The sequence below is a fragment of the Hypanus sabinus genome, chromosome 20, assembly GCF_030144855.1.
Source record: "Hypanus sabinus isolate sHypSab1 chromosome 20, sHypSab1.hap1, whole genome shotgun sequence".
Classification (NCBI taxonomy): domain Eukaryota; kingdom Metazoa; phylum Chordata; class Chondrichthyes; order Myliobatiformes; family Dasyatidae; genus Hypanus; species Hypanus sabinus.
The window spans coordinates 68,889,063-68,911,429 of NC_082725.1; the positions used below are offsets into that span (position 1 = coordinate 68,889,063).

At 46.5% G+C, this 22,367-nt stretch overlaps 1 protein-coding gene across 15 annotated transcripts in view; it reads right to left on the minus strand.

Moving 5' to 3' along the window:
* The window catches only part of ulk4 (unc-51 like kinase 4), a 712,463-nt gene that overhangs the window by 409,288 nt on the left and 280,808 nt on the right, over window positions 1-22,367 (minus strand). For all 15 annotated transcript variants that reach the window (XM_059945716.1, XM_059945717.1, XM_059945718.1 and 12 more), the window contains 2 exons: window positions 20,756-20,883; window positions 132-256 (listed from right to left, as the gene is read on the minus strand). In XM_059945716.1, the coding sequence (XP_059801699.1) occupies window positions 132-256; window positions 20,756-20,883 (253 nt within the window). The remainder of the gene's footprint in view (window positions 1-131; window positions 257-20,755; window positions 20,884-22,367) is intronic.

The window sequence follows — 22,367 nt, forward strand, 5'->3', positions numbered from 1 at the left end:
TGCCCACAAGGATAACAGATTGCAGGTAAATTGATACTTGTCACTGGAGGAATCCAACAACATCACAAACTGTAAATAAGGTAAAAAAAAAACCGCTGTCCTACTTTTCACATCTTATTTTATAATCTTACCTATAATTCCTGGCAGTTCATGAATAATGTGACAGATTAGCAAATCCAGACATCTGGACAAGTATTCAGTGCTGGTTTGCTGTTCCTTTCCTTTTCTGTTGTCTCTTTCAATATACATAACTAACCTGCAATTAATAAAGCAGAACTGGTTCATATCAATAACTCTTTAACACCCTTAAGTCACCAAAGCCATACTGATAATTTTGGTTTACATGTCAGAGTGCAATGGCATATGATCTGATAATATACATTTATATCCTTACAGTGAATGCTGTCGCACAGTAATATCTGAAGTACACAAACGTATTCCATAAAATTCTAAGCTAGTATCAGGTAACATAAATAACAAAATTTTAGTTATAGTTTGAAACAGAAACTGCAGAAAGAGTAACTTATTGCACTGAGTAACTCAGTTGGCCTTTCTGCTGGTATTTCACCATCTCAAAGGAGCAAGGTGCAATGCTCTCTGTCTGAATGAGTACAGTTTGCCATCATCCAGAACAAAACAATCTTCTCTGTAACATGTTGCCCTCGGACGGCTGTTGTGGGAAAGAAGAGATGGTCACCCACCTCTTTGTAGCTGTGGATTTGCTAAGAGTGTGTGGAGAAGGATGCAAGCATTCTTGTCCTGGTTATTCCCCAGAAGCTGCATAACAGGGTGTTGCCAGGGGCATACACCAATACAGGCATTAAGTGCTGCTAGAAGACCATCAACTTAGGGGAAGATGCCTACGGTCTGCCCAAAACTTGTTGGTCTTCCAGCACAGTGAGAGATCTGTAAGGAAATGCTGATGACTGATGCATTTAAGGCTACAGGAGAATGTGCTGAGAGATTAACTAAACTTTGGTACACACACAGTCTAAGCTCATTTCACTAAAGGACGTAGAGAAGCTGAAGAGTAAATTACCCAGAGAATGCAACTGTGCAATAGAAGTCTAGTACATATTTCTAAGCTAGAAAATGCAGCAAATGGTAATATTATTTGGTTAAAAAGCATATATAATTCACAAAGTTAGGGAAAATTTCATCACTGGAACAGAGCTTTGTAATAAAAGTAAAATGTCATTGAAATTACATCAAAATGTTATTATTTTACTGTCATTATATGTCAATTTGTATAGATTTTCATAAGACTATCAATATCAGCCTGTATATTTTAACTATCAACTTTACCATGCATTGCAATATACCCTTTAAAGTGGCCACTTTAAAAGATATATCTGTATGGTAGATACATCTCATTATTGTAAAAATCTAATCAGTCAATAAAGTGGCAGCAACTCAATGCATAAAATCATGCTGACATAGTCACAAGGTTCAGTTGTTGTTCGGACCAACATCAGAATGGGAAAGAAATGTGATGCAAATTGTTACTTGCATGAATTAGAAATTGGCTGACTGGCAGGAGGCAAAGAGTGGGAATAAAGGAATTCTTGTCTAGCTGGCTGCCAGTGGTATTCCATAGGAAACTGTGACTGCTTCTTTTCAAGTTATATGTCAATGATTTTCATGACGGACTTGATGGTTCTGTGGCCAGATTTGTAGATGATAAGAAGATAGGTGGAGATAGGTAGGTGGTGTTGAGGAAGCAGTAAGTCTGCAGAAGGAGTTATACAGATTATGAGAATGGGCAAAGAAGTGACAGGTGGAATACAGAGTAGGGAAGTGTATGGTAGTACACTTTGGTCGAAGGAATAAAAGAGTAGACCAATTTTTAAATGGGGATAAAATTCTGAAATCAGAGGAAAAAAAGGACTTGGGATTCCTGGTGCAGGATTCCCTAAAGGGTAACTTCCAGTTCAGTCGTGGTAAGGAAGGCAAACGTAATGTTAGCATTCATTTCGAGAGGACTAGAACATAAAAGCAAGGATGTAATGGCATTTGTCAGACCACACATGGAGTACTGTGAGCAGTTGTGGGCTACTTATCTAAGAGAAGATGTGCAGGCTTTGGAGAGGGTCCAGTGGAAGCTCACGAAAATGATTCAGGGAATGACAGAGTTAATGTATGAGGAACGAATGATTCCTCTGGGCTTGTACTCAGTGAAGTTTAAAAGGATGCAGAAGTTTAAAAGCCAATTGATAAGTAGCTTTCACTGTAAAGACAGATTTCTTTGTGAACATTGTTGCACTAGTGCAGTGAAATGACTCAAAAGATTGTAATTCTTCATCATTAACCTTATTAGAATTGCCCATAAGCCAAGGCTAGTATCCTCTCCTTCCATCTCAAACGTCCTCTTCAAAAATCGCCAGATTGAACTGTCCTTAGAATGAAAATTCCCTCCCTCCAATTTTCTTCAACACTAGTAGAGTGCGTTCACTCCCGTAAGTCAGTCGGCGGTGCACAAGGGGAAGTTGGGGGGGGGATAATTTGGAAGGAAAGGCTGACATCACAGGCCAAGTTGGGCAAGTCATTCAATGCTCCGAAAACGCACTTCATGCTCCTCACAAGTCTACCGTCATCCCCTCCGTGCAATACAGCACTCCTCACCAGTCTACCGTCCTCCCCTCCGTGTAATACAGCACTCCTCACCAGCCTACCGTCATCCCCTCCGTGCAATACAGCACTCCTCACCAGTCTACCATCCTCCCCTCCGTGTAATACAGCACTCCTCACCAGCCTACCGTCATCCCCTCCGTGCAATACAGCACTCATCACCAGTCTACCGTCATCCCCTCCGTGCAATACAGCACTCCTCACCAGCCTACCGTCCTCCCCTCCGTGCAATACAGCACTCCTCACCAGCCTACCATCATCCCCTCCGTGCAATACAACACTCCTCACCAGCCTACCGTCATCCCCTCCGTGCAATACAGCACTCATCACCAGTCTACCGTCATCCCCTCCGTGCAATACAGCACTCCTCACCAGCCTACCGTCCTCCCCTCTGTGCAATACAACACTCCTCACCAGCCTACCGTCCTCCCCTCCGTGCAATACAGCACTCCTCACCAGCCTACCGTCATCCCTTCCGTGCAATACAGCACTCCTCACCAGTCTACCGTCCTCCCCTCTGTGCAATACGGCACTCCTCACCAGCCTACCGTCCTCCCCTCCGTGCAATACAACACTCCTCACCAGCCTACCGTCATCCCCTCCGTGCAATACAGCACTCCTCACCAGTCTACCGTCCCCCATTCCGTGCAATACAGCACTCCTCACCAGCCTACCGTCCTCCCCTCCGTGCAATACGGCACTCCTCACCAGCCTACCGTCCTCCCCTCCGTGCAATACAACACTCCTCACCAGCCTACCGTCCTCCCCTCCATGTAATACAGCACTCCTCACCAGCCTACCGTCATCCCCTCCATGCAATACAGCTCTCCTCATCAGTCTACCGTCCTCCCCTCCGTGTAATACAGCACTAATCACCAGTCTACCGTCATCCCCTCCATGCAATACAGCACTCCTCACCAGTCTACCGTCATCCCCTCCGTGCAATACAACACTCCTCACCAGCCTACCGTCCTCCCCTCCGTGTAATACAACACTCCTCACCAGCCTATCGTCATCCCCTCCGTGCAATACAGCACTCCTCACCAGTCTACCGTCATCCCCTCCGTGCAATACAACACTCCTCACCAGTCTACCGTCCCCCATTCCGTGCAATACAACACTCCTCACCAGCCTATCGTCCTCCCCTCCGTGCAATACGGCACTCCTCACCAGCCTACCGTCCTCCCCTCCATGTAATACAGCACTCCTCACCAGCCTACCGTCATCCCCTCCATGCAATACAGCTCTCCTCATCAGTCTACCGTCCTCCCCTCCGTGTAATACTGCACTCCTCACCAGCCTACCGTCATCCCCTCCGTGTAATACAGCACTCCTCACCAGCCTACCGTCATCCCCTCCGTGTAATACAACACTCCTCACCAGTCTACCGTCCTCCCCTCCGTGCAATACAACACTCCTCACCAGCCTACCGTCCTCCCCTCCGTGCAATACAACACTCCTCACCAGTCTACCGTCCTCCCCTCCGTGCAATACAGCACTCCTCACCAGCCTACCGTCCTCCCCTCCATGCAATACAACACTCCTCACCAGTCTACCGTCCTCCCCTCCGTGCAATACAACACTCCTCACCAGTCTACCGTCCTCCCCTCCGTGCAATACAGCACTCCTCACCAGTCTACCGTCATCCCCTCCGTGCAATACAACACTCCTCACCAGTCTACCATCATCCCCTCCGTGCAATACAACACTCCTCACCAGTCTACCGTCATCCCCTCCGTGTAATACAGCACTCCTGACCAGTCTACCGTCATCCCCTCCGTGCAATACAACACTCCTCACCAGTCTACCGTCATCCCCTCCGTGTAATACAGCACTCCTCACCAGTCTACTGTCATCCCCTCCGTGTAATACAGCACTCCTGACCAGACTACCGTCATCCCCTCCGTGTAATACAGCACTCCTCACCAGCCTACTGTCCTCCCCTCCGTGTAATACAACACTCCTCACCAGCCTACCGTCATCCCCTCCGTGCAATACAGCACTCCTCACCAGTCTACCGTCCCCCATTCCGTGCAATACAACACTCCTCACCAGCCTACCGTCCTCCCCTCCGTGCAATACGGCACTCCTCACCAGCCTACCGTCCTCCCCTCCATGTAATACAGCACTCCTCACCAGCCTACCGTCATCCCCTCCATGCAATACAGCTCTCCTCATCAGTCTACCGTCCTCCCCTCCATGTAATACAGCACTCCTCACCAGCCTACCGTCATCCCCTCCATGCAATACAGCTCTCCTCACCAGCCTACCGTCCTCCCCTCCGTGCAATACGGCACTCCTCACCAGCCTACCGTCCTCCCCTCCATGTAATACAGCACTCCTCATCAGTCTACCGTCATCCCCTCCGTGCAATACAGCACTCCTCACCAGTCTACCGTCCTCCCCTCCGTGTAATACAACACTCCTCACCAGCCTACCGTCCTCCCCTCCGTGCAATACAGCACTCCTCACCAGTCTACCGTCCTCCCCTCTGTGCAATACAGCACTCCTCACCAGCCTACCATCCTCCCCTCCGTGTAATACAGCACTCCTCACCAGTCTACCGTCCTCCCCTCCGTGCAATACAGCACTCATCACCAGCCTACTGTCCTCCCCTCCGTGCAATACAACACTTCTCACCAGCCTACCGTCCTCCCCTCCGTGCAATACAACACTCCTCACCAGCCTACTGTCCTCCCCTCCGTGCAATACAACACTTCTCACCAGCCTACTGTCCTCCACTCTGTGCAATACAGCGCTCACGAATTATCAACGGCCTTCCCTATCTTGTGCCAAAAACTGAGAATGGACTCATCAGGTGCCACTGTGCAGTGCCATACTGGGTGGAGAGACCTTTAACAAGATTGCTAACGGATTCACTGCCCACGATTGTGAGCACCAGCATAATCTGAATATCAAAAAAAAATAATGTTTTTTTCTAAATCACAAACTGTTACAGAACACCTAGCAACCTCTCACTATGGTTCAATGGAACCCAGGTTGAGAAACCCTGCTTTAGACAGAGATAAGGAGGCATTTATTCAGTCAGAGGGTAGTAAATTTGTGGAATTCATTGCCAAAAATGGTTGTGGAGGCCAAGTCATAAGGTATATTTAAAGCAGAGGATGATAGCTTTTGATTAGTAAGGACATCAAAGGTTTCGGGAAGAAAGCAGAAAATGGGCTTGAGAGGGACAATAAATCAGACGTGATGTAACAGCAGAGCATACTCAATGTGCCGAAAAGCTTCCTACTTATGGTCTTTATGTGGCGACCCACTTCCCAGCGCACTCAAACTGGCTCACAAAGCGGCGTGTGCCAGCATTGTGGCCGGTCCCAAAGAGGGCACCAAGTCTGCTCACCAGCAAGGGGAAAAGCCCGTGCGCGGGATGGGACTGTGAATACGCATTCCCACCCGGGGAGGGCGGGATCAGGAAGGCTTTAAAGCGAGCCTGCGAAGTTTGAATAAATCTTTTTTTGCAACTGCAGCTCACTGACTCCGTGTCATTATTTCAGCGCTGTGTGTAGCACACCGCTACAATTGGTGACCCCGACAGCCCAAATGATATTTGAACCGGAGATGAACGACGCTGCATCTGTTCATGCAGTTTCGTTGAAACTGCCAAGCTTCTGGACGCTGCGACCTCACCTATGGTTCCAGCAAGCAGAAGCCCAATTCCACATTCAGCAGATAACCTCGGATGCCATACGTTACTACTACGTGGTGAGCCCCCTCAACCAGGAAACAGCGGCCCAGGTTGAGGAGTTCATACAGTCGCCCCCAGCAGAGGGCAAATACACAGAATTCAAAGCCTTGCTCATAAGGACTTTCGGACTCCCACGGCGTGAGCGAGCTGCCCGCTTACTGCACCTGGATGGTTTGGGAGACAGGCCACCATCGGCTTTGATGAAGGAGATGCTCTCCCTGGCCGGAGGTCACAAGCCCTCCCTCATGTTTGAGCAGGCATTCCTGGAGCAGCTGCCCGAGGACATACGCCTGCTGCTGTCCGACGCGGATTTCAGCAACCCCCGGAAGGTGACGGCCCAGGCGGAGGTGCTGTGGAAAGCCAAGAAGGAGAGTGGGGAGTCCATCGCAGAGATCACCAGGCCACGCTCCCAGCAGCAAACCAGACCAGGCCCGGCCACAGAGCCCGCTAACCCCAGGGGCAGGGGTGAAGAGCCCAACGAACAATGGTGCTCTACCACCAGCGGTGGGGCACAGAGGCCTGCCGCTGTAGCCCGCCCTGCAAGTTCCCTGGAAACACCAGGGCCAGCCACCGTTGATGGCTACGGCGGCTGGCCATCGGGATAGCCTCCTGTATGTCTGGGATAAGCGGTCGGGACGCCGCTTTGTGGTCGACACCGGAGCTGAGATCAGCGTCTTACCTCCGACGAGTTACGACACCCACAACAGAGAACCAGGTCCCAACCTGAGGGCCGCAAATGGCAGCACAGTAAGGATCTACGGCACCCATACGGTGCAGCTACAGATCGGCTCCAGCCGGTTCACGTGGGACTTCACACTGGCCGCCGTAGTCCAACCGCTCCTGGGAGCTGATTTTTTGTGAGCTCACAGCCTATTGGTCGACCTGCCAAGGAAGAGACTAATCCACGCCGAGACTTCAAACGTTCTCCCTGGGTGAAGCCCATTTGCCGGCCCCACACCTAGAGTCCATCACGCTGTCCGACAACGACTTCACCAGAGTTCTGGCAGATTTTCCATCGGTTCTGGCACCACAGTTCACGGCAGCCATGCCCAGACATGGCATACACCACCACATCCCAACACAAGGACCACCCCTCCACGCCCGTGCTCGAAGGCTTCCCCCGGACAAGCTCCGACTAGCGAAGGAGGAGTTCAAGCGGATGGAGGAATTGGGGATCATATGGTGGTCCAACAGCCCATGGGCCTCCCCCCTGCACGGTGCCCAAAGCAACAGGGGGCTGGAGACAATGCAGTGACTACCGCAGGCTGAACAAGGCTACAACACCGGACCGCTACCCTGTGCCGCACATTCAGGACTTTGCAGCAAACCTGCACGGTGCATGGATCTTCTCCAAGGTAGACCTCGTCCAAGGATAACATCAAATCCCGATGCATCCGGACGACATCCCCAAAATGGCACTCATCACCCCTTTCAGCCTTTTCGAGTTCCTCTGCATGCTGTTCGGCCGAAAGAATGCCGCACAGACGTTTCAGCGGTTAATGGACGCAGTGGGACGTGACCTGGACTTCACTTTCACCTATTTGGACGACATCCTCACAGCCAGCAGCATCTGTCCCACCTCCGTCAACTCTACGCCCGATGGAGTGAATACAGCCTGACAATCAACCCGGCCAAATGCCAGTTCAGGCTCGACACCATCGACTTCCTGGGCCAAAGGATTACTAAAGATGGGGCAACCCCTCTGCCCACTAAGGTAGACGCGGTCCGCCATTTCCTCCGGTCCAACCCAATCAAAGGCCTTCAGGAATTCGTGGGTATGGTGAATTTCTACCACCGCTTCCTCCCTTCAGCTGCCTGAATCATGTGCCCCCTGTTCGCCCTGATGTCGGGTAAGGGCAAGGACATTACCTGGGACGAGGAGTCCGCTGCCGCTTTCATTAAAACCAAAGAAGCCTTAGCAAATGCTGCAATGCTAGTGCACCCCAGAATGGACGTCCCTACTGCCCTCACAGTGGACACATCCAACACGGCAGCCAGTGGAGTGCTGGAACAACTCATTGAGGGTCGCTGGTAACCCCTGGCGTTTTCAGCAAATACCTACGACCACCCGAGCTCAAGTACAGTGCTTTCGACCGGGAACTGTTGGCACTATACCTGGCAATCCAGCATTTCAGGTACTTCTTAGAAGGTAGGCCTTTCACCGTGTTCACGGACCACAAACCTCTTACCTTTGCGTTCACGAAAGCATCCGACCCCTGGTCGTCCCGCCAGCAGCGACATCTGTCCTACATCTCCGAATACACGACGGATGTCCGGCATGTCTTGGAAAAGAACAATATCGTGGTGGACGCCCTCTCCCGCCCTAACATCCAAGCCCTGTCCCAGGGGGTAGACTATGAAGCACTGGCGGAGGCGCAGCAGGCAGACAAGGAGCTCCCTCGTTACAGGACTGCAGTCTCCGGTTTGCAGCTCCAGTACCTCCCCGTAGGCCCAGGTGACAGGACCCTACTCTGTGACGTCACTACCGGCCAACCCTGCCCCATCGTCCCGGCAGCCCGGCGAAGGCGCGTTTTCAACTCCATTCACAACTTAGCGCACCCCTCCATCAGGACAACCATCCGGATGGTGGCCAACAGGCTCGTTTGGCACGGACTCCGCAAGCAGGTCAGTGACTGGGCCAAAACATGCATGCACTGCCAAACAGCCAAGGTGCAGCAGCACACCAAAGCTCTGCCGCAGCAGTTCCACCCCACCCTCCGGCATTTCGACAACATTCATGTGGATATCGTGGGCCCCTTGCTAGTGTCGCGAGGAGCGCAGCACCTCCTGACTATCATGGACCGGTTCACAAGATGGCCAGAGGCGGTCCTGCTCACCAACACCACCTCCAAATCTTGCCACCTGGGTATCTCGCTTTGGTGTACAGGCCCACATGACCTCCGACAGAGGTGCCCAGTTCATCTCCAGCCTGTGGTCAGCTATGGCCAGCCTTTTGGGGACACAGCTGCACCACAGAACTGCCTACCACCCACATTCGAACGGACTGGTGGTGCGGTTCCACCGTCACCTGAAGTTGACTCTCATGGCCCACCACCGCATTATGATGTATGTGACTTTAACTGTGGAGTGATTGTTGGTGCCATATGAGATGGTTTGAATATCTCAGAACCTGCTAATCTCCTTAAGTTCTCAGACACAACAGTCTCTAGAGTATAGACAGAATGGTGCAAAAAGCAAAAAAGGACATCAAGTAAAGTCAAGTCACTTTTATTGTCATTTCGACCATAACCGCTGGTCGAGTACATAGTAAAAACGAGACTTTTTTCAGGACCACGGTGTTACATGACACAGTACGAAAACTAGACTGAACTACGTAAAAACAACACAGAAAAAAACTACACTAGACGACAGACCTACCCAGGACTGCATAAAGTGCACAAAACAGTGCAGGCATTACAATAAATAATAAACAATAGGGCAGTAAGGTGTCAGTCCAGGCTCTGGGTATTGAGGAGTCTGATAGCTTGGGGGAAGAAACTGTCACATAGTCTGGTCATGAGAGCCCAAATGCTTCGGTGCCTTTTCCCAGACAGCAGGAGGGAGAAGAGTTTGTATGAGGAGTGGGGTCCTTCATAACGCTGTTTCCTTTGCGGATGCAGTGTGTAGTGTAAATGTCCATAATGGCGGGAAAGAGAGACTCCGATGATCTTCTCAGCTGACCTCACTATCCGCTGCAGGATCTTGTGATCCGAGATGGTGCAACTTCCAAACCAGGCAGTGATGCAGCTGCCCAGGATGCTCTCAATACAACCCCTGTAGAATGTGATGAGGATGGGGGGTGGGAGATGGACTTTCCTCAGCCTTTGCAGAAAGTATAGACGCTGCTGGGCTTTCTTTGCTATGGAGCTGGTGTTGAGGGACCAGGTGAGATTCTCCGCCAGGTGAACACCAAGAAATTTGGTGCTCTTAACGATCTCTACTGAGGAGCCGTCGATGTTCAGTGGGGAGTGGTCGCTCCGTGCCCTCCTGAAGTCAACAACCATCTCTTTTTTTTTTTGTTCACATTAAGAGACAGGTTGTTGGCTCTGCACCAGTCCGTTAGCCGCTGCACCTCCTCTCTGTAAGCTGACTCGTCATTCTTGCTGATGAGACCCACTCAAGTGGAGTGATACCATATTCGGATATAGCCCAAGCGTGGAGTGGGAGACACTGAAGCAGGTCAGACACTATGTCTGAGGAAAGCCATGGAGCCTGAACACATGTTGAATCATGAGTGTGGCAGTCTCACGAGCCAATGGGAGCTTGGGGAGGGCAATGAAGTGGGCAGCCTTGGAAAATCAATCCACAACGACCAAAATGGTGGTGTTCCCATTACACTGGGACAGACCAGTGATGAAATTTACTGAGAGGTGGGACCAGGGGCGCTGGGGCACAGGCAGTGGACATAACAGACCCACAAGACGCTGGCGTGATGTCTTGTTCCGAGCGCAGGTGAGACAGGCAGATACAAAGTCATGGACATCCTGGGACATAGATGGCCACCAAAACTGTCTCTTCATAAACTCCCGAGTCTGCTGAATTCCTGCATGTCCAGATTCCAACACCTTGGAACACACCGCAGCAGGGACAACCAACCAGTTGGGAGAAACCCCATCCAGGCCTGGATCTGATTGCTGGGTGGCCCTCACCTCTGCCTCTAGTCCCCAGATCACCGGAGCAGCGACACATGAGTGAGGAAGAATGGGCTCTGGATCGGCATTGTCCTCCGATCCGTCGAACTGCCGGGAGAGAGCGCCGGCCTTTGGGTCTGGGTGTTGCAGTAGCAGGGCAGTGGTGAAACATCGCTTTAGCTTGGAAAATGCTTAGTCTGCATCGTCTGTCCAAAGGAATCCTGCTGAGGTCTTCTTGGTGAGTACATGAATTGGAGCTGTGCTGGAGCTGAAATTCTGAATGAAGCAGCGATAAAAGTTCGCAAACCCCATGAAGCGCCGTACCTGTTTGACCGTAGACAGTTTGGGCCACTCTGCAACTGCCTGAACTTTACCAGGCCTATTTGAACCCTGGATAGGGTAAGCATAAAGCCCAAAAACAACACCTGGTCTTTATGGAATTCACATTTTTCAGGCTTGGCGTACAGGTTAATTTCAAGAAGGCGTCTGAGTGCTCTCCGGACATGCTGGACGTGCTCCTGATGAGAGTGGGAATAGACAAGGATGTCATCTAAATACACAAACACAAACTAGTTCAACATGCCCCCGAGCACATTGCTAACCAAGGCCTGGAATACAGCGGGAGTGTTGACCAGACCAAAAGGCATCACCAGGTATTCATAGTGGCCATTAGAGGTGCTGAAAGCCACTTTCCACTCATCCCCTTCTCTTATGTGAATCAGATTGTAAGCATTGCGCAGATCAATTTTGGAAAACATGGTTTCTCCCTGGAGGTGTTCAAATACAAACGCCAGCAAGGGAAGAGGGTATTGGTTCTTCCCATCAGGACTCCCCTCCCTGCTGACAGGTATTCTCTCTTACTGGACACTTGGAACATGCTGGCCGTGAGTGTCCTGGATCACCACAATAGAGGCAGGAACCTGTTCTCTGGCGCCGCTCTCGTTCCTCCCGAGACAGACACATGTGCCCCACTTGCATAGGCTCCTCCGTGGGTGGTGAGGGAGGGGGAGAGGGCGAGGAAAGATGGTGATCAGATGAGGGAGATGTTTGAAACATTCTTTCCCTGCGCCACTCAGTCATTAACTCGAATATCCAGATTAATCAGGTCATCCTGCTCATCCCGGACCCCTGCATTCAGTCCATGCTGGAAGGCAGTGATGAGAGATCTCTCATTCCATCCCATCCCGTGCAAGGGTACGGAATTTCACTGCTTAGGCTCTCACCATTCCTTTGCCTTGGTGCAGGCCCAAGAGTCGGTGGGCAGCTTCCTGACCCCGTATTGGAAGATCCGAAATCCTCCTTAACTCTGCCACAAAATGTCGGAATGACTGGGCTGCAGGGTATCCTTGTTCCCGTCAAGCGTTGAACAGGCTGAGTGGAGGTACTTCAAGAAGATCGAGCACGCACGCCAAAACGACCAGGCTGGGCTTGGAATGTCAGCTCGCATTGGGAATAAAATTCCTGCAACCATCAGGATCAGCAGAATATCTGCCTGGGGGTGGAATACTTGGTTCCTGTACGGTCATAGGAGTCAGCTCTGGTCCAGGCGCACGAGCGGGAGCATTAGTAGCAGAGATTGTCGGGGCAGCAGAAAAGGAGAACCTGCAAGATGCTGGAACTGGGACTGAGGTGGCCTGAAGCTGCTGAATTGAGCTGGCGAGGACATTAATGGCTGTCAGCTGTTGACAGTAAGTTCATGGACGGCGGCCGTGAGTGCGGAAATCACAGGCACCTGAGTCCGATTGTCTGTTGAACAGTTGCAACTAGGGACAATACCTGTTCCTCTAAGTGATACTGGTCTTGTCGGCACGAGGTTATCTGCCTCAATACCTCTGTAACTTCACTGAGAACAGCTTCCATTGCCTGTAGCTTGTCTCCTACCTGCCCAATGAACCTCACGGCCAAGGTCAGCCGCTCTCTCTCTCTCTCTGCTGGCTCCAGCTTTGTGTGTTTGAGACTTGCTGTTAGCAGGTTCGGATATGGCCCAAGTACAAAGTGAGAGACACTGAAGCAGATCACAGACTTTAATATGAACAGTGTTAAAGGGAAAATAAACAATAAACGCAAGGCCAAACAGAGCCGTTAACTAAAACTCTCAAAAGGAAAACGAAGCTTACATTAAATGAATACTGCTAGCCTTCACAGCCAGTTGATTTGAAAGACCAATACCTCAGGGAAGGCTGAAAGCAAAACAGCAGTGAAGCGTTGCTATGCTCTGTCCAAGTCTCGACAAGCACTACGATGACAAGCATGGAGTTAAATACCATCACGATTAAATAATAATTAGCTGACACGTGCAAACTCACAAGCGTAATTGCTGTATATACCGTGCTGCTGAATCCGTGCTTGTGACAGTGAGTGGCAGTTCTGTGGGCAAAAATGCCTTGTCAGAGGAGAATGATCAGACAGGTTCAGCTGACGGGAAAGTGCGAGTAACTCAAATAACCACACATTACAACAGTGGTGTGCAGAAAAACATCTCTGAATGGACATCTATAAAGTTGAAGTGCATGGGCTACAGCAACAGAAGACCACAAACATAGATTCATACAGGAGGTACCTAACTAGGTGGCAACTGAGTGTATGTCCTGTTATTTGGCCATATGGTCTGATTTCAGACCAGCAAGCTGTAATCTTCTGTATATACTGTACATACAATCAAACAAGACAATGTTCCTCTGGACCACAGTGCACCCACAATACATATATCACACACAGCACATAAAATGAAATATTACCACAAATAAGTTGATGAAACATAATCAAAAATGCACCTGAAGTGCATAGGACAGGTAAAAAGTACAGTAAACAGCTTGCTATCCTTGCGATAAGAACTCAGTAGTGGCAGGATAGTGATTACTCTCAATATCTGCAGGAAGAAGCCGTTACCCGGTCTAGCAGAGTCAGGAAGTGCAAACACTGCTGCACCTTCTTGACTAATGTGAGTCCAGGTTTCATCCTCCATTACGTGCTCATCAAGGAACTTCATGCTCTTCACTCTCTGCACAGCAGAGCCACTGATGTGCAATGCGAAGTGGTCCACCTGCACCTTCCTAAGGTCAATAATCTTCCCCTTTGTCTTGTCCACATTGAGACTGAGGATGTTGTTCTCAACACCATTTGACAAGCCTCTACTTCCTCTCTGTACACTGACTGATCATTGTTGCTGATGAGGCCAAACACTGTTGTATCATCAGCGAACTTAATGCTGGAACTAGCAGAGGGGTCGTGAGTCTGCAGTGTGAACAGCAGTGGGCTGAGCACACAGCCCTGGGGGGGCAACAGTGCTCAACGTGATGGAGCTTGAGACACCGCTGCCAATTCCGACTGATTGCAGCCTTTTCATCAGGAGGTTCAAGATGACAAACTGGAGTAGGAGGCATTGTTTTCTAGGTAGGACAGGACAGAGTGGAGGATCAAGGTTATGACATAATTGGTGGACCAGTTTGGGTGGTTGGCTACTTGCAAAGGGCCCAATGTAGCTGGAGGATGGGAGTTTATAAAATCCAGTACCAGCTAGTGACTGTTGAAGTCAGTGCCATAAGGCAGTAATTGTTTAGGCCAGTTACTGTTGCTCTCTGGGCAACGGAATAATGATGGCGTGAAGCCTGTAGGGTCAGTGGACTGTTGCAGAGATGTTACATATGTCTGTTAACACCTCTGTTAGCAGACTGCACAGAGGTATCAGAGATGCCAACTGTCAATTGTGGCTGGGTTGACATACTATAATGCTACAAAACAAAGATAGGAAGCAACCCTAACAACAACACATCCCTTCCCGAACAGCTCAATACATTTTGTATATGTTTTGAGCAGAACTATTGTTTATTGACTGCAGCTCCACCTTCAATATTGTAATTTCAAGTTAACTCTTCACCAAACTCCAAGTCAACACCTTCCTTTGCAAGTGAATCTTCAACTTCCTGACCAATAGACTGTAATACGTAAGGATAGGCAGCAACACCTCCAAAACGATTATCCTCACCAGTAGTATCCCATGAGGGTCTGTCCTCAGCCCTTTACTCTATTCCCTGTTTGCAAATGATGTACCACCCATAGTGGGCTGTATCTCAAATTATGAAAATGTATCACAAGAACGTGGTGTCATGACAACCTTTTCCTCTATGTCAGCTAAACAAAAGAGCTGGTCATTAACTTCAGGAAGGAGTGCTATGCACTTGCTCCTGTCTACATCAATGGAGTGGAGGTTGAAAAGGTTCAGAGCTTCAAGTCCCCAAGAGTGAATATCACCAACAGCCCTACTTGATCCAACCACATTGATGTCACAGCCAAGAAAACTCACCAATGCCTCCATTCCTCCGAAGGCTAAAAGAGTTTGACATGTGCCCGTTGACTCTTATCTTTTATCACAGAAGGCATTCAGTCTGGATTCACAAGGTTCAAGATTCCAGATTGTTTATTTTGCCATTCATCAGTACACAAGTATAAAAGAGAACAAAATGATTGCTACTTTGGAACCAGTGCAGCATAATAAAAACACAATTAGTATTAGGAATGCAATAACTATAGATGGGTACATAAGATTAGCTTTTATGCAACTGAGTGATTGCATGCAGAATTCATAAAGGACACTAGGTACGTAAGATGACTGGAATAGGAAATGATAAAGTAATGGTGGGTGGAGGTGTTGATAGACTTTGGAGAATTAAATTTTTGAGTCTACTGGTTCCAGCATGAATGTTGTGCTGCCCCTTCCCTGATGGGAGTGGGGCAAACAGCCCATAAGCAGGGTGGATGAGATCCTTTATGATTCTTCATTGGGCTTTTTCCAGGCCATCTGTAAATATGTCCTTGTTGGAAGTAGGCTGGTGCTGGTGATGAGTTGTGCAACTTTAACCCTCAGGTCTGCACAGCGCCGCCTTCATACTGTACCGTGTGATGCTGCAAGTTAAAATGCTCTCGACCGTCTGTCTGCAGGAGGCCGTAAGTATCGATGTGCACAACAGCTTGGTATGGCAAATGCTCTGCATGTGACTGCAGATGGTGTGGACACAGCTCAGCACGTCACAAGAACCAGGCTCCCCTCGATGTCTACCCTTCCCACTGCCTCAGTAAAGCAGAAGCAAAAAGCCTATCCACCTCAGCCATTCCCTTTCCTTCCCTCTCCCATCGAGCAGAAGATACAAAAGCTTGAAAGCATGTACTGCCCAGCTCAAGGCCAATTTCTATCCCACTGTTACCAGACTCTTGAACAGACTTCTTGTATGATAAGATGGATTTTTGGCATTCACATTACGATCTTACGCTGTATCATTTATCTGCAATGCATGTTTCTTGGTAGCATTTACACTTTATTCTGCATTGTTATTGTTTTACCTTGTTCTACCTCAAAGCACAGTGTGATGATTTGGTCTACATTAACAGAATGCAAGACAAGCTTTTCACTGTATCTTAGTACATATGACAATAAATAACCAATTCCAATTTAAAAAAACAAGAATATTCACATTTGGAAATAATCATTTTTTTTAAATTTATGTGAGTGTTTTGTCCTGACCTATGGCATAATGCAGAGAAAGACAATCAGGTAGCAATTACATATACAATATTTTGCAAACCATGAGGTATTTTTGATGCCAATTTATGATGAAAGAGTAAACTGCACTGTAGGATGTTACACAACTAAAAGATCAGGTTTCATTCTTCTGAAAAAATATTTCATTTTAGTTCTTACTATATCTTCTGTCTTTATTTCAGATTTCCAGCATCTGCAAATTTTAAAAAAAGTTTTCATTCACTCCTCAGACTTCCGTAGTCAAATAATAAAATCCTGGGCATCTAAAGGGCTTGCCTGTGAAGAAGTATCAGGCTGCAGAGGTGCGAGAGAGTGACGACAAAGGGTACACTAGTAGTGAATAAAGTGGCCACTGAGCGTATGCACGTTTAGGTTATCTGTATCATTTTCAAAGCCCTAGTAGATTAGTGTGGCACTTGAGCTAAACATTATTCACAATGTACTGTTGATATATGTCAATGTCAAAGCCGCACCTGCATTTTGCAATTGCAGTTAATGAATAATCATTTGATCTCATAAAGATGCATAAAACCATGAGGGGCAAAGATAGGTAGTCTTTTTCCCATGCTTGGGAAATCAAGAACTAGAAGTTATAAGTTTAAGGTGAGAGGGAAAATATTTAATAGGAACTTGAGGGGTACTTCTTTCTTTTAACATAGAGGATTGTACCTATATAGAATGAGTTGCCGAGGAAGAGATTGAAGTAGGTACAGTAACAACTTTTAAAATACACTTGGATAGGTGCATGGGTTGGAAAGATTCATAAAGTATGGGCCAAACACTGGTAAATGGGCAAGCTGGAATGCAGCATCTTGGTCAGCACAGATCAGTTGGAGCAAAGAGTCTGTTTCTCTGTTATGTATTTTTTTTACTCTACTTAGTAATCAGAATAATATGCGAAAATGTCAGTATAAGTGGGGATTTACCAAGAAAAATATTGAAAATAATACTTGCATGGAATTGTACCCTTTGTGAGTGTTTTTCTTTTATTTAATATTGTCCATTAACCACTGGATCAAAACCCAGGTTCCACCCCGGACTTTAGTACTACTTGTGTGTAGTTTGCACATTCTCTCTCTGTGACTGCATGGGTCTCCTGTAGGTACAGTACTCCAGTTTCCACCCACATCCCAAAAACATGTTGGTTGACAGGTTAATCTGTGAGCAGTGAGCAGTGGAATCTGGGGAAAACTGATATGAATGAGAAGTTAAAAAAATGAAATTAGTATAAAACCTGTGTAAATGGGTGCTTGATGATTGGCATGGAATTGGTGGGCCAAAGGGTCTTTCCCCATGTTGAAGAGCTATATGACTTTCACAACCCTACAAAGAATAATTAAAACAACACACACAAAATGCTGGTGGAACACAGCAGGCCAAGCAGCATCTTTAAGGAGAAGCACTGCTGACGTTTCGGGCCGAGAATAATTAATATGAAGTTTGATCACATATAATTCTGAAAGTAGAAAATTCTGTTAATTTGTACTGTCTCCCTGGGACAATGCTTTTATATTTTGTAAACCTCCCAGTTCAATAAACTAAACATTTATTACAGCAGCTGCCTGTGCTGGCTTCCAACCACCTGTTAAGTTGGGTGTACTTAGCCCACTCTTTTTTTTAAAGGAAATGATAACGACACCTTGAGCCATTAGTCCTTCCCCCAACAGTAATGGGGTCCCAGTGATTGTAATGAAGCAGTCCCACTGTGACCAGCACAAATGTGACAAAGCTATCAAATGTGAAAGGGCAAATCAAGTTTTAATGCTTCTTAAAGGGAGTAACCACAATGATAAATTTTAAAATCCCAATTTTACAATTTTCTATGGTGACCACTAACTGGGCCCAAGGGCAAATGTCCTACACAACAAAAATGAGTAAAAACTCAATTTCTAGGCTACTGTCATTGAGTTTCTATTTAAAGATATTGTTATATATCACCATTGGTCATTGTCCAATTGGCAGCTTAGTCAATTCCCACTTCAGAGAGAGTCTTGGCAAACACTCCAGGGCAGTGCTGAGGGTAACTATATTGTCTGCGGTGCTTTTTCTCAAATGAGATGTTCAACTAAGATATTGCTTATTCTCTCAAACAAGCACAGAAACACCTTTCAAACCTTCTTAAAAGAACAGGAAATTATTTCTAAGCTCTAAAAATATTCATGCTATCTCAAATTGGCAGCTTTATTTCCTACAATAAAATTGTTAAATCTAATAATGATAAATCTTTACTCTCAGCCGTGGAGACTGAGAGGAGTGGGGGAGAATGCTGGTTGTAAAAAAATGTATATCACACTCTATTATTCAATGCTTAAGTCTTTAAATAACTTCCAAATGACATGTCATCTCCTTAAGACGTACAAAAAAGCTGGATGAACTCAGCAGGTCAGGCAGCATCCATTGAAAGAAGCAGACAACGTTTTGGGTCGAGACCCTACGTCAGGATTAAAGAAGGAGGGGGCAGGGGCCCTATAAAGAAGGTAGGGGGAGGGTGGAAAACCAATCAGAGGAAAGATCAAGGGGTGGGGGAGGGGAAGCAGGGAGGGATAAAGCAGGAGAGATGAAGAATAAGGAATCTAAGGGGATAACACTATGGGTAGTAGAAACGTTGACTGCTTCTTTCAATGGATACTGCCCAACCTGCTGAGTTCATCCAGCTTTTTTGTACGTCTTGATTTGACCACAGCATCTGCAATGTACTTTGCGTTTACTATGTCATCTCCTTAACTTATTTTTAAAATATCAAATGGCAATGTAAACCACTGTTAAGGTTAAAGAGTACTAATGTAAAAATTACAGCAAAAATAAATCAAATGGATGCCACCAAATGAAGCAGCAAATCTCGGGAGGATGTTGCTGTTGATTAGCCTACAACTATGCTGTCCAAACGTGTACATGTAAATAAACTGAAAACACTTAACACAAAAATGCTGGAGGAACTCAACAGGCCAGTCCTATCAATGGGTTTCGGCCCGAAATGTCGATGGTACTCTTTTCTCTAGGTGCTGCTTGGCCTGCTGAGTTACTCCAGCATTTTGTGTGTGTTGCTCTGATTTCCAGCATTTGCAGATTTTCTCTTGTTTATGATTTAAAATCACTTAATTTGAATTTGCCCAATATTCTCAGAAATCTCAGGCAGTTGCATGTGAATTCCAGATATATTAAATAAGATTACTGCAATTGGCTACTTTGTGTTCCGGGAGCACTTTGAAAGGGAAGTGAGGGCAAATAACAATACATTTCACTTCATTTTCCAGAGTTCAAATCACTGAAGGCACGTGTTAAATCCAACCCTGAATACAAAAGAAGCTTCTAGATATCACATGATTCTGAGTGTTTTTATTTCAAAAACAGATAATGGCAGAATGAACAGCTGTGTTTCCCTGGTTTCCAGAAAACATCATGCCCTTCATTTTCCTACACTCTGGTGCTATTCAATTTCTAAGCCCCACCCCACAAACTTGGTATTTTTCTATTTTTATTCTTGTTTCAATATGGAAGTTCCACATTTACAGAGCAAGCAATGGTAGATTGAAAATCCCATGTGATCATGTTAATGCTCTCCACCATTAATGTGCAATTACTCTAATGAAACAAATCTATAAATTATTTCCTTTAAGTTCACTGGAATTCAGGCAGTGAAACCCCATCTTGATATCTCAACAAACACATTTTGTGCATAAAATTTAAAAGAATTGTGAATAATATTTTATGTACATAAAAATGATATAATTAATCCAACTGCAGCTAAACAGATACTCAAGAGTACATTCAAAATATAGACAATCACAATTTTGTGGAAAAATATCTTCCACATCATAATCATCAGTTGAAGGAATTGAATCAAACCAGTGGTTATTTATATTAAAGCAATATACATAGCAATGCTCATCAAAAATAAACTTCGGGGGCTGAAAATCTAAAATAAAAATAGAAAAATGCTGAAAACACTCAGGCACCATCTGTAGAGAAAGAAACTGGGTTGATGTTTCATATCAATCAGCACCTATCAGCGCTGATGGACTATGGACCTGAATTGTTAATCCTATTTCTCTCTCTGCTGATGCTGCCTGAGTATTTTCAGTATTTCCTGTTTTTATTTCATACTAATGCTGGAAATATTCAGCAAGGTACAGTTGAAAGGTCATTAGACTAAAGCTCTATCTGTTCTCAGCACAGATATTGCTGGACCTGGTGAGTATTTAAAACAGTTTTGATTTAAATTCCATTTTTCATTTGTATTGCCGCTCCCCTTACCTGGTTTGGCAACAAAACAAAAGCATTTCCTTGTTATTCCGTAAAACTTCCAGTAAGACAAGAAAAGATTTTGCACGAATTACTGTTAAAGGACTTTCCAATAAACGGACAACTTTTGTGACAAAATCCTGCAGAAAAGGAACAATTCTAGTGAGATAAAGTTGGATCAGTCTTAATGTATACAGTTCTTCAACAACAATAATGCTTATACAAATGAAAATATGAACCTTTGACAGTATATTCAAAGTTCAAATTTCAAAATAAATTATTGAACTACATACATGTCACCATATACAACCCACAGATTTGTTTTTAATAAACTCAATGAAAGACTACACTAACCTGGACATTCAACCAGTGTGCAAAAGACAACCAACTCTGCTAAAAAATAAATAATAATGATAAATAACTAAATAAGCAATAAATATTGGAGGACGAGTTTAAGAGAACCATGGTACCTAACGGCGACTCCTTCGCTTGCATCTTCAGAAACAGCTCTATTTCTGTCTTTAATATCTCTATTTTTCCCTTTCAGGGTGCTTTTGAAAACCCTGTCCTAGAGTTACATGAGGAATTCAGTTCTTTGTGGAAATGGGACCCGCTCTCGGGGCCTCACTACTGGCTGCTATTCGATATGCCAAGGATGCGGCCTAGAAGACTAGCACGCCTTCAGGGTTCCGGGATTTTGTGGTTATGGAGATGGGCGGACTCGAGATCAGTGCCACTGTAGGAAACTGGTGTGTGGTGGGAGACGGAAGATTGAAAGCAGCAAGCTGGCTGCTGGCTGTGTGCCCAGAGCCCCGAGTTCTTTGGGTACAGAGCTCAGAAGAAGCGATGCAACAGGATTTTAACATGGTAAATCAGCGAGTTGCTTGTCATGTCTCTCCTCTCTCTGTGAAACAGGGACACTTCTTTTTCCCTTATTAGGGAGAGAGAGAGCCTGTGGTATGTCAAATTACTGGGTGAACTGCAAGTCTGTTTCTATTGATGCTTTGCTGCACACTTGAGTGCTCAAAGGGAGGCGTTGATGCTTTTTTTTGCTGGTGGGGCATGGGGAGGGGTCTTTGGGGTTCTAAAATTTAACTGTCATTCGTTCTTTGGGGCACTTCACTGTTTTCGTGGATGGTTGCGAAGAAGTATTATTTCAGGATGTATATTGTATACATTTCTCTGACCTTAAATGTACCTTTGAAACCTTTGATACCAAGAACATGAGATGACGAGTCCTTGAATGTGATTCCACAGGTTGTGTAAACGTTTCAATGATGTGACAAGTGAACTTAACTGAAGTTATCCCCTTTGGTTCAAGAGCCTAATGACTGAGGGGTAATAACTGTTCCTGAACCTGGTGGTGTGAGTCCGGAGACTCCTGTTCCTTCTTCCTGGTAGCAGCAGTGAGGTGAGAGCACGACCTGGCTGGTGGGGTCCCTGATGATGGATGCTACTTTCCTGCAACACAACTTTGTATAGATGTGTACTACTTTTTGAAGGATTTTCTGTTCAACTCATTGGGGTTTCCATACCAGGCTGTGATACAGCCAGTCAATATACTCTCCACCACACAACTGTACAAGTTTGTCAAAGATTTAGATATCATGCCAAGTCTTCACAA